This window comes from Cuculus canorus, chromosome 1 (assembly GCF_017976375.1).
Source record: "Cuculus canorus isolate bCucCan1 chromosome 1, bCucCan1.pri, whole genome shotgun sequence".
Taxonomy (NCBI): domain Eukaryota; kingdom Metazoa; phylum Chordata; class Aves; order Cuculiformes; family Cuculidae; genus Cuculus; species Cuculus canorus.
This window is the reverse complement of record NC_071401.1, coordinates 173624787-173637402: the sequence shown is the minus strand read 5'-3', so window position 1 is coordinate 173637402 and position 12616 is coordinate 173624787. Positions and strand designations below refer to the sequence as shown.

Sequence of the window (12616 nt, the reverse complement as noted above, 5' to 3'; positions counted from 1 at the left end):
AGTACATGGTCATGGGCTAGATTTAAAAAGAAAATAAGGAAGGATGGCAGAGGAAGCAAGTGCTTAAGTTTACGAATCCTTTTTTAATGTCTGAAAAGTAAAAATGGTCTAGTAGGGCAACAAAGTGCAAGGTAAACAGTAGTGTTGCTAATCAGAACCTAAATAAAATGATCAGTGCAAGGTCTAGGGGGAGCAGAGATCCTGAAATACTTAAGCAATATGTTCTCCCCTCCCTTCCTCAACCTTGCACTGTCTATGGCCCTGCTGTTGTAACAACATCATGGCGCTGTTTAGGATATCACATGGCTCCTGACAACACCCAGCAGCGACCATATGAGCAACAGGTAGCTGAATATGAATCTGGAGGCAGCATACAAACAGTCCAGGTGCCATTATTATCTTCTGCTTCAGAGAACCCTAATGCAGGTGGCTCAGCTGGTCAAGATGATGATGTGTAAGCCTGGACAGATGGCTGTGGTCAGCTCCTGCCCAGGCCAGACTTGCCATCTGCCCAGAAGATGCTTCATGGTAGTTCTGAGGTGTTTGTGGTACCCTCCACAGCCTCCTATTGCCATGTGTGGAAGGAGAGGTTGCAGGCAGCTATGGAGCACCAGGGCCCACTTTCAGAAGAATCAACAGAGGCAGAGAGAGTGAACCACTGGAACTGAGCCGTGTGCGGGGCTGTTTCCCAGCCCAACACATGTATCCCAAGGCCAAAACTTGCAATTCTTGATATGGATATCAGTATTGTTCGCCCCGGTTATCCATGCTAAAGAAAGTGAAATACCATCCATAATGATATCTGCAGATGCCATAGTGATTGATAGGACAGTACATGTGGAGCATTTACTGTTAGAAGGCAATCCAAAATGTTTCATTAGTCACAGTCCAATATATTTAATACTGTCAATCATGAAGTACCATATTTACTAGCAAAAAAAAGTAGGCTACATCCGCAGGATGTGTTGTATAGAGACCTAAAAGTAGTTTGAGGTAACAGATGGCAACTCTTGGGCTGTTACATAAAATTATTTGTAAAAGTCGGGGAAAAAAAATAGAATTAATTCAGTCAAAAATTCCTACTGGCTTAAAGAACACTCAGCGATTATATCTGATGGATAATAGGAGTGTTGAAAATGATAGCAGTGGACCTAGTGTTTTGAAAATTAAGCCTAGGTGGCAGAAGAGGAGGGCTTTCCCTCTCTTCACCTCCTTTGGAATTCATTGTTTGAGTAAAAAGATGTATAGCTTTTACCTGCAAAATCAGCACTAGTGTGGGTCACCACACTTACAGACTTCTGGGTTCAATCATGATGCACTGAAATAAGAAAGTCCTTAGAGTGAGCCAAGGCAGGAAGTGATCTTACCATCTTTGCTGACTCTGCTCTAGTCTCAACCATTACCCAAAATATCAAGACTTGGCTACTTTTGATTGCCCCTTTGTACCTACTTTTCTCCCTCTTTCTTTCTCTAGTCTGATTTTTGCCATTATGCTAATCAGCTTGTGTTTAAAAAGCTTGTCTTCTGCAACCTTGTGGCCAGGTAAAACTGGTGTATTTGATGTGATAGTAGTTTTGGCTGAGCTTGAAGTGACCGAAAGGTGACACTTATTTTTTCATAAGTGGTGGCTGATACGGAGGAACCTAGTAGGACCAAATTATGTTTTCTTGTTTGTTTAGCCTGTGGGGTTTTTTCTTCCTTTCTTGCTTGTTAAATGTTTGTACCTCCCTTTCAGTGTAATGACATGAATCTCCTGGCTATTTCGATTTGTTTTCCCACTCCTAGAAACACTGTTAATGCTATTGGTTTCTCAAGGCTGTCAAAACAGGAGCATTTTTTCTATTCTATTTTATGCATATCTAAAATAGTGGGAAAAGGATACAGCTGAAGATTTAAGTTACCCTTCAAATTATTTAACTGGGTAAGATTTGCTACTGCCTCCCCCACATTCTATATAAAGGGCTTGCATGTTTCTGGTATGGTTATCTGTGACAGGATTAAGCAGGATGAGATTGCTGGGCTTGTAACCCTTACATTTAATACGGTACAAGATGGCATCGTATTAACTGCTTTGTACTGATTTTGGCAGTATACATGGACCAAGGTAGTCAACACAGGGACTACATCTCATTAGAAGAGGGGCTGGTGTCACTGTAGCCATCTTGAAGTGGACTTCTGCTACAGTATTCCAGTATACAGAAAGAAAGCTGTTAAGCTGAAGCGATCTTCCCTTCATATAGCACTTGATTGTTGTATATTGATGGACTGGTCATCTTAATTCAGAAAGAAAATGGGACTACTGGAGAGAATTCAAAGAACAAAGTGTTTGGGGAAAAAGTCTCAAGACGCAAGCTATATACGTGTTCAGCAGATCAAAGAAAAGAATGGAAGGTAACATAGCACTTACATATGGCAAAGTGATTGTGGGGAGCTTTTAATAATACATAGAGGCACAGAAGATGCAGTTGTATCTTATGCCATTAACGTCTATAGTTTGAGTGCTAGGAGTAATAAAACATTTGAACAGTTAATGGGGAAAAGTGGTAGAATTAAAACATGCTATAGGTCTTACAATTGTCTCTTTAAACTACACACACTGATCCATGTTTGATGTTTGATATTTGAAAAAAATTATATAGCAAATGTACAGAGCAAGTGATGACAGTGGTACTGCTAGGCCAAAATGGAATAGCTGGGAATAGCTGTCTTCGGCATCAAACTCCATATCTACTCAATGGCTACGCTTCTGCAGTGAGTTCAAAGCAGGATTCAAAGCTGGGTCATCAAAACAGTCAGTCCTTTTTTTACTTGGTGCTGTAGGCCTTGGATCTCTCTTTCTTAGGAGTCAGTAATTCTGCAGTCCTTACTGTACTTAAATTCCTTAGCTCCATTGAGTCTAAAAGGACAATGACCGTGGTAATGGTCCTTCTCTCTATAGTCCAAATATCTGCAGAATGTCTATAGCTATTAAATGAAAATTCAAAGTCAGCATTTTCCTTCCTCTATTAACAATGCACAGTTCTGAGAGATACATTTATTGCATGCATGCAACTAGTGTTTCCTTGGTTTCATATCCTGCTGTCTTCACCGTTCCTAGAGATCACGCAAGCCTGTATTCCTGATTCTAGTTCACAAGGCACATGTCCACCTCTAGCTTAGGGACATTCTTTTGGCCTTAGGAATGAGTTGCTGCTTTCTGACCATAGTGACTCATATTTAGTGTCATCCTTTCTGCTGGATGTAACTCTTGTGATAGTATTCTTATCATATCTGACAGATATGTTAGTCATGGCACATGCCCAGAACTGTTCAACCACAAAATCCATTTCTGGGTCCTGTCTTCATTCCCTGCAACTGGGCAGCCTCCTGCCTTCCCAGTGGCAACACCGCCCAGCCAAAGCTTTGTCTGCAGAAGCCCAGGGTTCTTTGGTTTCCTTTCCTTCTAGCTGTAGCAACATCTGCCCATCCTAACCTGTACAGAGATAGGTATTTTCTTCCTTGAGCAGCTACTGAACTCATTGTCCTCTGCCTGTCGCCAAAAGCCAGATTGGCCCATACTAATAGAGTGGTAGTGAGTGAAAGCCACTACGCCCGATGCTTGGCCTGGTGCTGCAAACTTACTCAAAAGTTTAGACAACTACTGCTATAGTGGCCTGGGGAAGATGAGGAGCAGTGGCTGTTGCTGAAATTCACCCCTCCTCTGCACTTTTACACAACAACCCTGCAGATGTTTTTGCCTGGTTTTATGTGTTGGAGTGGGAACAGACTCAGGAGGTGCTGTGTTGCCACCTTGAAAGAAAAGGGTTAGTCAGAAAAATCCTGCAAGTCAACGTCTTTTCACTGCTTATCGGCAGTAGGTAGGTGAGGGGTATTTTTTGTTGGTTTTTTTGGTTTTTTAAGCAGTCATTGGCAAATACTTAGTCTAAAATCGCATTGTTATTATAGTTTAGAATCACTTATTTCTTATAAATGCAAAGTTTATATGCTATAAGAAAAACTTGCTTGCCAAGCAGTGGTACTGCTTTGCAAGTGGATTACAATCATTTTAGTGTTATAGCATAATTGTAACAGAACACTTCCTTTGCTTTCACTGAAGCTTAGCTTCCTTTGCTATCACCATTTGCTTTGGTTGTGAATAGTGCATTGCATCTCTTTGGGTGCTTATTCAAGTACTGCTACTGCAAAAGGCTTTGTTTAATTTTTAAACTTTGGTTTCAAAAAACCAACTACTACCACCGCCCAAAAAATCCCGAACAAACCCAAGATGTCTGCACCAAGAAAGTTATTCTCTCAAACACTTTTTTTTTTGTTAATTCTCGCTTTAATTCCAGCAGGTTTTATTTTCCAAATTGATGAAAGCATTGGAAACACTCTTCATTCAGCAGTGTGAGTTTCCACCTAAGCCTTTTCTGGCTGTAGAAGGCAACTGGGGAATTGCTGGATCCATTACTGGGTATGGTCAGTATCCCTTTGAAGCAATCCAGATCACATGCTCCGTTTATAGCATTTGAGCTACTGTTACAGCAGGAAACTATCACTTAACATTGGCCATCAGATCAGTCTACATTATGTTTAGCGTCACACAAAAAAAGCCCAGAAAACCAAGAAAAGCTATGATAAAGGCTAATTTCCTTAGATTCCTCATTATTTTCTACATGGATGATATATCTATTTTTAATCATCTGTGCCTGTGCCAACAGATTTTTCTCTTTAGTGCCAAGGACACTCCTCTGTGGTCTACTGCATTATAACCAGCTGAACTTAATCTCTGCCTTTTTCAACACTTGAAAGGAGCCATTAACAGATTTTTTTCGGGAAACAACAACTGAGATTTTTCAACTGCCCCAAGTGAACTTGGGGAATCAGTGAGAAAACTAGGACTTGAACAAGATGGTACACAGATGAATCTAGGGGATTGGAAGAAGTAGCCTGAAGCTATGCCAAAAATGACTAACCTTTTCTATTGAGTCTATAAATATCCATTTGAGGAGACTGTAGCCACCTGCCACAGTATTGTCACCTAAACTAAAGACTGGTGCAATGGCTGTATTGTTAGGCACTACTCTAAAATACTGCTCATACTGAACCTGACCCAGAACGCGGTTTCCTGTTTGTAGTTCAGGTGCATCACTGGGTAACACAAGTTGTTTAGCTGCCCTTGTATTTCTAGTAAGTGCCTGTGAAGCTCTACTTGTCTTAAAACCTACAGGAAAAAAGATAAAGGAGCAAATAAACTCTCTGTCTCACTGTGATACCTGAGGTTATCAGAGACGCCTGTGCATGGTAACTACACAAACCAAAGAAGTGACTGCTTGAAAAGCAACACGTGGTTATATTTTCTCCCCCTCTCACCTCCCTTTTTTTTTTATCCATTATAACTGGAATTTGACAGTCTGCAGGGTGGGTTGTGAATTGTCGCATTTACATTGGTATTTGCAAATTATGGACTTGATAGTGAATGAATACCACCTCATGAAAGAACATGCTTCTTTTTATATAAAGTATATAAATAAGCAAGTCTTTAATAGTTGCACAAATGTAAGATGAAAATATGATCATTTACTTTAGCAATAATTCCACTTTTTAATTGAGTTTCCATTTTTTACTGTTTTTTCTTCTTGGATTTATAGAGTAACTTCCATTCTCCTTCAAGGGATTATGCAGTTTGAAAAAAGGGGCAGATCCTTATGTACACGTGGAAAATAATTTTCTTAGAATGAATGCATGTATTTGGGCACTTTTTCACAACTTTGCCTGATGGATCTTATTTTCTGTTTTTAAAAGTATTATGACCATTCCCGTGTGACCATTTTCATTAGCTTTTACCAAAAATGCACTGTAGTAGAGAGAATCCTAGGTCTGTGACTGAAATCATACCAGTTTCAAATATAAACTAATGACCTCATTTGTCTTGCATAAAATACATGGGTTTTGTTTTTGTTGGAACAGTATTACCTTACTATGTAATGAACATAAAATATATCTCCTGATTCAGTGTTCCTATAACTTAACCCCTTCCTCCTTTTCTGAATTTGGTTATTTCTTCCTGTCAGGACTACTTCACATCTCTCACAATGCTTTTGTTTATTTCAGCTGACTCCTTTATTTATCAACATATTGAATTTGTAGTGTCTACACTTTTGCTCTTTTCCATTTAAAATAATGCTATTAAGAATCTTAATTTCCCTACACCACTTCACAATTGTTAATGAATACATAGAGAAGCGTGGTGTTGCAGGAATGGATTCTAGTAGAACATATTTATAGATCTTCTTCCAGTTAATACTATCACCACTGCATTTCTTCTCTCCATTAAGTTTATTTCCCTATCACAGAAAACAAATTTAGTCATTTGCACTTGAGTTCTGATGATCAAGTTGACTGCTACGTAATTATTGTCCTACTGGTGCTTGAAAATCTGCAGTAAGCTTTGTATTTAGCGATAAATGTGAACTGTAAGCTCTTATACATTCATTTTGAAATAGTTTATGTACTTGGCATTTCCCAAAGCTCTCTCACCTCAGCTAACCTGATTATGTAGAAATAATGGTGGATAATTCCATTTAAATATTGCTATTTATTTCCATTACTTCTCTGTAAGTACAGATTTCTTTCTAAGAGAAATCCTAGCTACAGCTTGTGACAATAACATAAGTTTAGATGGATTCTTGAAGACAACAGCAAGATGGGAGTGAAGGAGAAGATTAGATGGGTGACTTTTTGTAGGTATTTACCAGAATAGAACACTTTGAAAAAAAAGACAAGCAAATAGTGGAAGTGACCTTTTGAATAACTGATGCACTATTCAGATTGACAAGACTGGCTAGTGAAGGAAAAATAAAGTTGTGCAACAAGTTTCCTTTACTGAAGGAGAGAAAAGAGAGAAAGGAGAAAATGAAGTAGCAGATGAGTAGAGGACAGAAGGCAGCATCAGCAGAAAAGAGGAAAAATGTTATGGTAGTGTCTGGTGCCCAGGGAACAGTGGATATGAGAAATATGCTCTGAAAGAGAACAGATGACAGAATGGTCTAGAGGCAGAAGAAAGAAAAGATGGGGAATCTAAGGAAGATGCAGCTAGTAACAGAAAGAGGACATTGCGCTTTAAGTGTCTGTTACCTTCTCCAGCTGTTCTGCAGTTTCTGTCCCTTTTGTCCTCCAGATTCTGGTGGTGGATTTTATCTCCTGGTTTCAGAAATGTTGCTATTATAACAATACTCTCTCTTTATTTTTTTAATGTTCTTGTATTTCCTAGCAAATCCTGGTTTCCTTGTTCTGTATTTTCCAAATTTAGTTAGTCTGATGCGAGAGAAAACATGATGAAGATAGAAAAAGCAATGTAAGGAAAACATATGAAGCTCAAGAGCTTTGCTGAACTAATAGGATAATACATGCATGTATCATTCTTGGTCCTGGTTTTAAAGGGCTACTGCTCCACTCCCCCTTTGAAAGTATCTAGAGAAAGCATGCTAAAAATTAGCATAGCGTTTCTCAGCAATACTGAATGATGCACAGATATCCACAGTCTTTTTTCAAAAATAAAAATTCTGCCATTAGTAAAAAGAGATAACGTGGTGAGAACAAGAATATCTCATGGTGGCTCTTTCATGAAGTGTCATTTCAAGAACTTAGGGTAATTATGTACAAGTTATGACTTTGGGGATTTTACTGTTCTGAGTAATTTCTTTAAACCTGTGTGTCTACCTTTGCCTGTCGGTGTGGATGATGGAAGGTGGCCTAATGCTAGCCACAAGAAATGACTGTGGATGCCACAATAGTAGAATAATGACATTACAGATGAAGCATGTTTCCATTAAGGACTGAAATTTAAGTCAAGTAGCTCTGACTATACTTAACCACTAATGATAACGAGCAATTAGTTCCTTTCTGTAGAAAGCAGACTGAAAGCAGGAAATACAGTTTTCAGCATTTTTCTGTTACATGAATGCATATCAAGTAAACAATCTATTTCCTTCTTCCCATCTGAAAGACTGCTTTTATGCATAACACCGGCATATATTCTGCAATACTTTTATACCTGTAGATAATAGCTGTAATCTAGAGGGTGGTGCTTTGCATATGGGGTGGATTGAGTGCTTTCATCCTAAAGATAAACAGAGCTGATCATACATCTATCGCACAAACCCTCAATTTGATAATCCCTGTCCAGTTGTGTACTGCTTTCTCTCTGTTGCAACATCATACATTTGTGCACTAGCAAATGATGACTTATAAACAATCTCTCCAGCAAAACTCCTAGTGACCCTTCCTCTCAAATATCTGTTGATCACATCACTCAGTGTTGAAAAAAATTGCCATTCAATGTTGAAAAAAATTGCCATTGTCTTTGTGATACCTTCCATGGAAGCAAAATTGCTGTTCATAAATTACTTTCCTTACTGCAGTCCTACAGCTTCAAGACTCTAACTCTGAAGCTTTCTCTTACCTCTGCATTTATAAGCAATGTGCTGTACACCTGACTAATAATTAACAGCTTTTTTATGAGGACCTATTCAGGCTGTGTAGGTTAGTGGTGCTCATCGTTTTTCAAGGAGATCTCAAGTAACGTTACATCTTCTGCAAAGGTAAAAAACCACTCCCCACCCCCAATCTTAAGGCAGTTCAATAAGCTTTATTATGGTGATTTTCCTAAAATTGAAGCAAATATGAGCACAGCATTCATTTCAGCTGTTGGAGACAGCTCTAGAGCTTGGTACACAGAGCAGAGCATCTCTGACCTGCCATAACAGGCAGATTTGTTTTGAGTTTGCATAGTTCATGTGTTTCTTCTCCTTGTAGTGCTGCTGTCGCCCACAGTGATGGCTGATCTCTCACAGTGGTATTTGCTTGTCCCTCTGCCTGTGCTGCCACGGTGTTGGGTGGGAAGCTGACACAGCTCATCTTCCCGCAGCAGTAGGAGCCATTGAGCACACACTCAGCTTTTCGCGGACACCGACTTCACTCCGAACACTTTCTTTCGCCTGCAGTCCTATGTAAATGCAGTACTTTTAGCTTATGATTTTAACTCTCACATGCATGTTATGAGCACTTACTTGGACATTATACTTTGCTGTAAGGTGTGTAGGATTTTGACTAGAGGACTGCGAACAGACACTCACAGAGCTGTCAGCTCCTAGGGCAGAAGTAGGCTTTTTCTTGTCGCACCATAAAGTTTGAGTCCAGAAAACCCCCAAGCAGTGTCCTTTCTTAAGCTACAGGCATACTTAAGAGACTTGCAATGTCATTTTTCTGTTGTGTTTTGTATGTAAATATCTAAAAGTAGCTTTATTCACAGCCTTGGGCAGTCAATGATTTCCTTCTAGTGTTTTTCAGAGGAGCTCTGCTTCTAGTCTCTGTTGTTGGGAGGCAGTGCTCCATAAGCCAGAGTCGGAAGGCTACTTCAGCCTTCCTACTAGAAGAGCTAGGAAGGGCAACACAGCATCAGAGGAAGGGGCTATCTCTTTCCTTGTTTTAACGGTAGACACATTGGCTCTTCAGTGTCTTTGTCTGCAGATGGCTTTTGTAGACATTAAAGACACCTTTACATGCAAATGATTCTTAGAAGTTCAAAGAAATGGAGAATGGTGCTGTGTGAAAGATCACCTGGTAGGGCTTGGCAGTTATTGGAATTCATTTCAAAGTTTCAGTCATCTCAAATGGTCTCTCTGGCTCTTGCTAAAGCAGGAATATTTTTGCAAACTTAGTAACTGAACCTTTTCTTTTAAAACCAAAGAAGCTAAATGTCATTCTGTATGTTCTAATTCTGAACTGCCGGTGCTTCAGCAGTAAGCAAGTCACATAGTCTGAACACTGAGATGCCATCCTTAGGAATAGTTTAATGGTTTAAAAGAATTCCGAGATTAACAATATTCCAGGATGTTGAGTGGAATGTAGCCCCTAAAAGAAAATGTCCTTTAGGTTGTAGCTCCTTTGATGATAAGGAAAATAGTTGTACTTTTAAACTAACTTGTAAGACTCGTTCACGCTTAGGTATCTAATAGTGTAAGGTGTTAGAAGGATGTCAGTGGTAAATTGAGGGATTAAAAGAAAAAAAGGTGTTCCATTTGTTTTAGAAGTGGCTGTCACATCCATGCTGTTGAGGATGCTTATTTGTAATTTTCCAGAATGAGATCTGAACCATCCAGAATGGGCTTTAAGTATGAAGAAATATCTTATGCTGTTTTGGGAGGAACAAAGATTTGTTGGTATGCAGGTCAGTATTCTGAAGAAGCAGCTTTGTTTTATTTATTTAGGAGACTCTTGTCATCAGTTAAAACAGTGTAGAAACATTTTAGTGTGCTACTCACCTTTATTGATTATTCTTTTCCCAAAAAATATGGATTTAGGCAAAGTAATACTGCATATAGATTATCAGGTTTTTCTGATGTCTCTATAGTGTGCAATTGAGAACAACACAAGGCTGATGACAACACAAGATGAAGGCAAGGTGTACAGGCTGACATACAGCTTTTTGTATTCTTTAGGTGCCTGATGTGGGCTTCAGTTTTATGGTGTTTTGGGTTGTTTTTATAGTTACCATTGGTCCTCCAAACCTTTTAGTGAGATAAAGAGCTGTTCATGCATTTATTCTTCAATCTCTTAACAACATGTATGAGATTTTGTGGGGGATTTTCTGTGTATTTCATAATTTATTCTATTGCCTTATGTTGTCTTTTCACTTTTTGAAAGAACTTATTTTTTCGTATTTTGGAGGGCTGAAATCTTGTTTTCTGCTTTTCCTCCTTGTTGCATGGAGATTAAATGGACTACCTTACGTTCAGGTCAGATAGCATTTCATCAGGATAGCGAAATGACTGTAAGCATTCAATCCCCGTGGATGAAAGCCTGCGGCAGTTGTCTCCCACCTTGAAAAGTGGCAAGACAATTACTGAGATCCTTGTAGATGGGCTTTAAAGCTGGGCATAATCCAGCGGTGAATGAAATGCAGAACTATCCAAATCAGTGACATTTAACCCAACCACACGACAGTCCAGATGGCAAGATAAATTGGTACTCAGCTGTTTCCAGCCCATTTTCCTGGTTAGTGCTCTAAATACAAGAAATGGTGTTGGTATCTCCTATGTGATTTTGTACGTGTGCACATGCATGTTATTCTGTATACAAATATTATTTTATTCTTTATACAAATTTTCTGTTGCAGGTAAACTTTTAAAGTATTCGTGTTTCATTTCATGTGCTTCTTAAAAGCAGTTGTTCTTTCTGGAGAGAGACCACTCACCTTTCCCTTTGCCTTTCGTCCTTTCTCATCTTATTTGTGCAAAGAAATTGCATCACTCAGTTGTGACATTTCAGTAGTAGATGCTACACTCATTTTAACCAAATGCATATTCTTCTGAAACAAAACCTAGATGTATTCACTGATCAGCAGATATGCCCTATAACTTCCATAAAGAAGACAGATTGATAAAAATAGTAAATATGTGAAGCATTTAGGTGTTTCTGAAATCTACTCTTAAAAAGAGCAAGAGCCAGCAAGCCCTCGTGCCAACTTTTTTTATCTCTTCCAAAGCTATTTCTCATTTACTGTAATGCTTAACGATTCTGTTTCACAGTGTGCCTTATCCCAACAACAGCAAAAAAAAAAAAAATTACTTAAGAAAAAACAACTTGCAAATCCAAGACCGGGCGTCTGTTTGTGTGCAGTTCTAAATGAAGCCTTACCGTTCTTAACTAATGAGGATCTTTTCCATGTGGAATAAATTCTTAGTACTTAGCAGCATTAGTAATGCTTAAAAAAAAAAAGTATTTAAAATGGTTCAGTTGCCAACTGCCTTTGACTGTCTCAGTAAGACATTGAAACAGACCTTCTGCTCTAAATTAATAAGGCCAATCACAGCCACACAAAGCCCAGAATGACCGATCATTCTTCTGGTGTCCTCACTATCTTTACTGAGGTCAGATAAATCACTTTCAAGCTGTTAAATCAATGATCATAAATTAGGGCTCTGTTTTTACAGTGCCTTGTGGGAAATTCTCATGGTTAAATTAATCTAACAGCTGCAGTGAAGAGCACCTCCCACAAGATCATGTCAAAAGTTCTCCCCCCAAACCACTTTTTTTTTTTTAAAAGGGGAAAAAGGACTGAATTATTTGTTTTTACCTAGAGCACAAAATGGAATCCCTCCGTCTATCCCTGCTAATTCGTGTTTCAATTGTACCCAGCTGTTTAAATTGCACTGCGCAGAGATTGCCTTGATCCCCAGGTGCTGGTACTCCATCTGTGCTGCTCTGAGAGACTATTTACAGCAGAGGTTAGGCCAGCGATTGCTGGGATGGAAAACTCATTTCTCAGCCTGGCTTTTATTTACACTCTTATTAAAGATCCTTTCACTCATGTTGGAATGGCAGCTAGTGGCTGCAGTGAGCACTTGGCATTGAGCCAAGCAGCAAAATTACCATGTCGATGAAAGATAGCCTGCTTCCATTTTAACCTTTCCCTGTTCTCCCCTTTCCATCTCTATTTGCATGAAGAAGGATGATTATTGAAAGATGCAGGGGGACAAAGGGATGAGAGAATCCTTGTCAGCTGAGCTTTTCAAGGGATAAACCAATGGTTTGTGACCAATTTGGAAAAATCTTTCCTGCCTTATTAATTTCC

General features: G+C 39.1%; 1 protein-coding gene across 1 annotated transcript in view; it reads left to right on the top strand.

Annotated features, from left to right (window-relative positions):
- MON2 (MON2 homolog, regulator of endosome-to-Golgi trafficking) overlaps window positions 1-10148 on the top strand; it is a 98523-nt gene extending 88375 nt beyond the window's left edge. Inside the window, exon 36 of the mRNA XM_054051680.1 lies at window positions 10122-10148. Within this exon, the coding sequence (XP_053907655.1) occupies window positions 10122-10133 (12 nt within the window). The 3' untranslated portion in view covers window positions 10134-10148. The remainder of the gene's footprint in view (window positions 1-10121) is intronic.
- Window positions 10149-12616: the final 2468 nt, after the last annotated feature.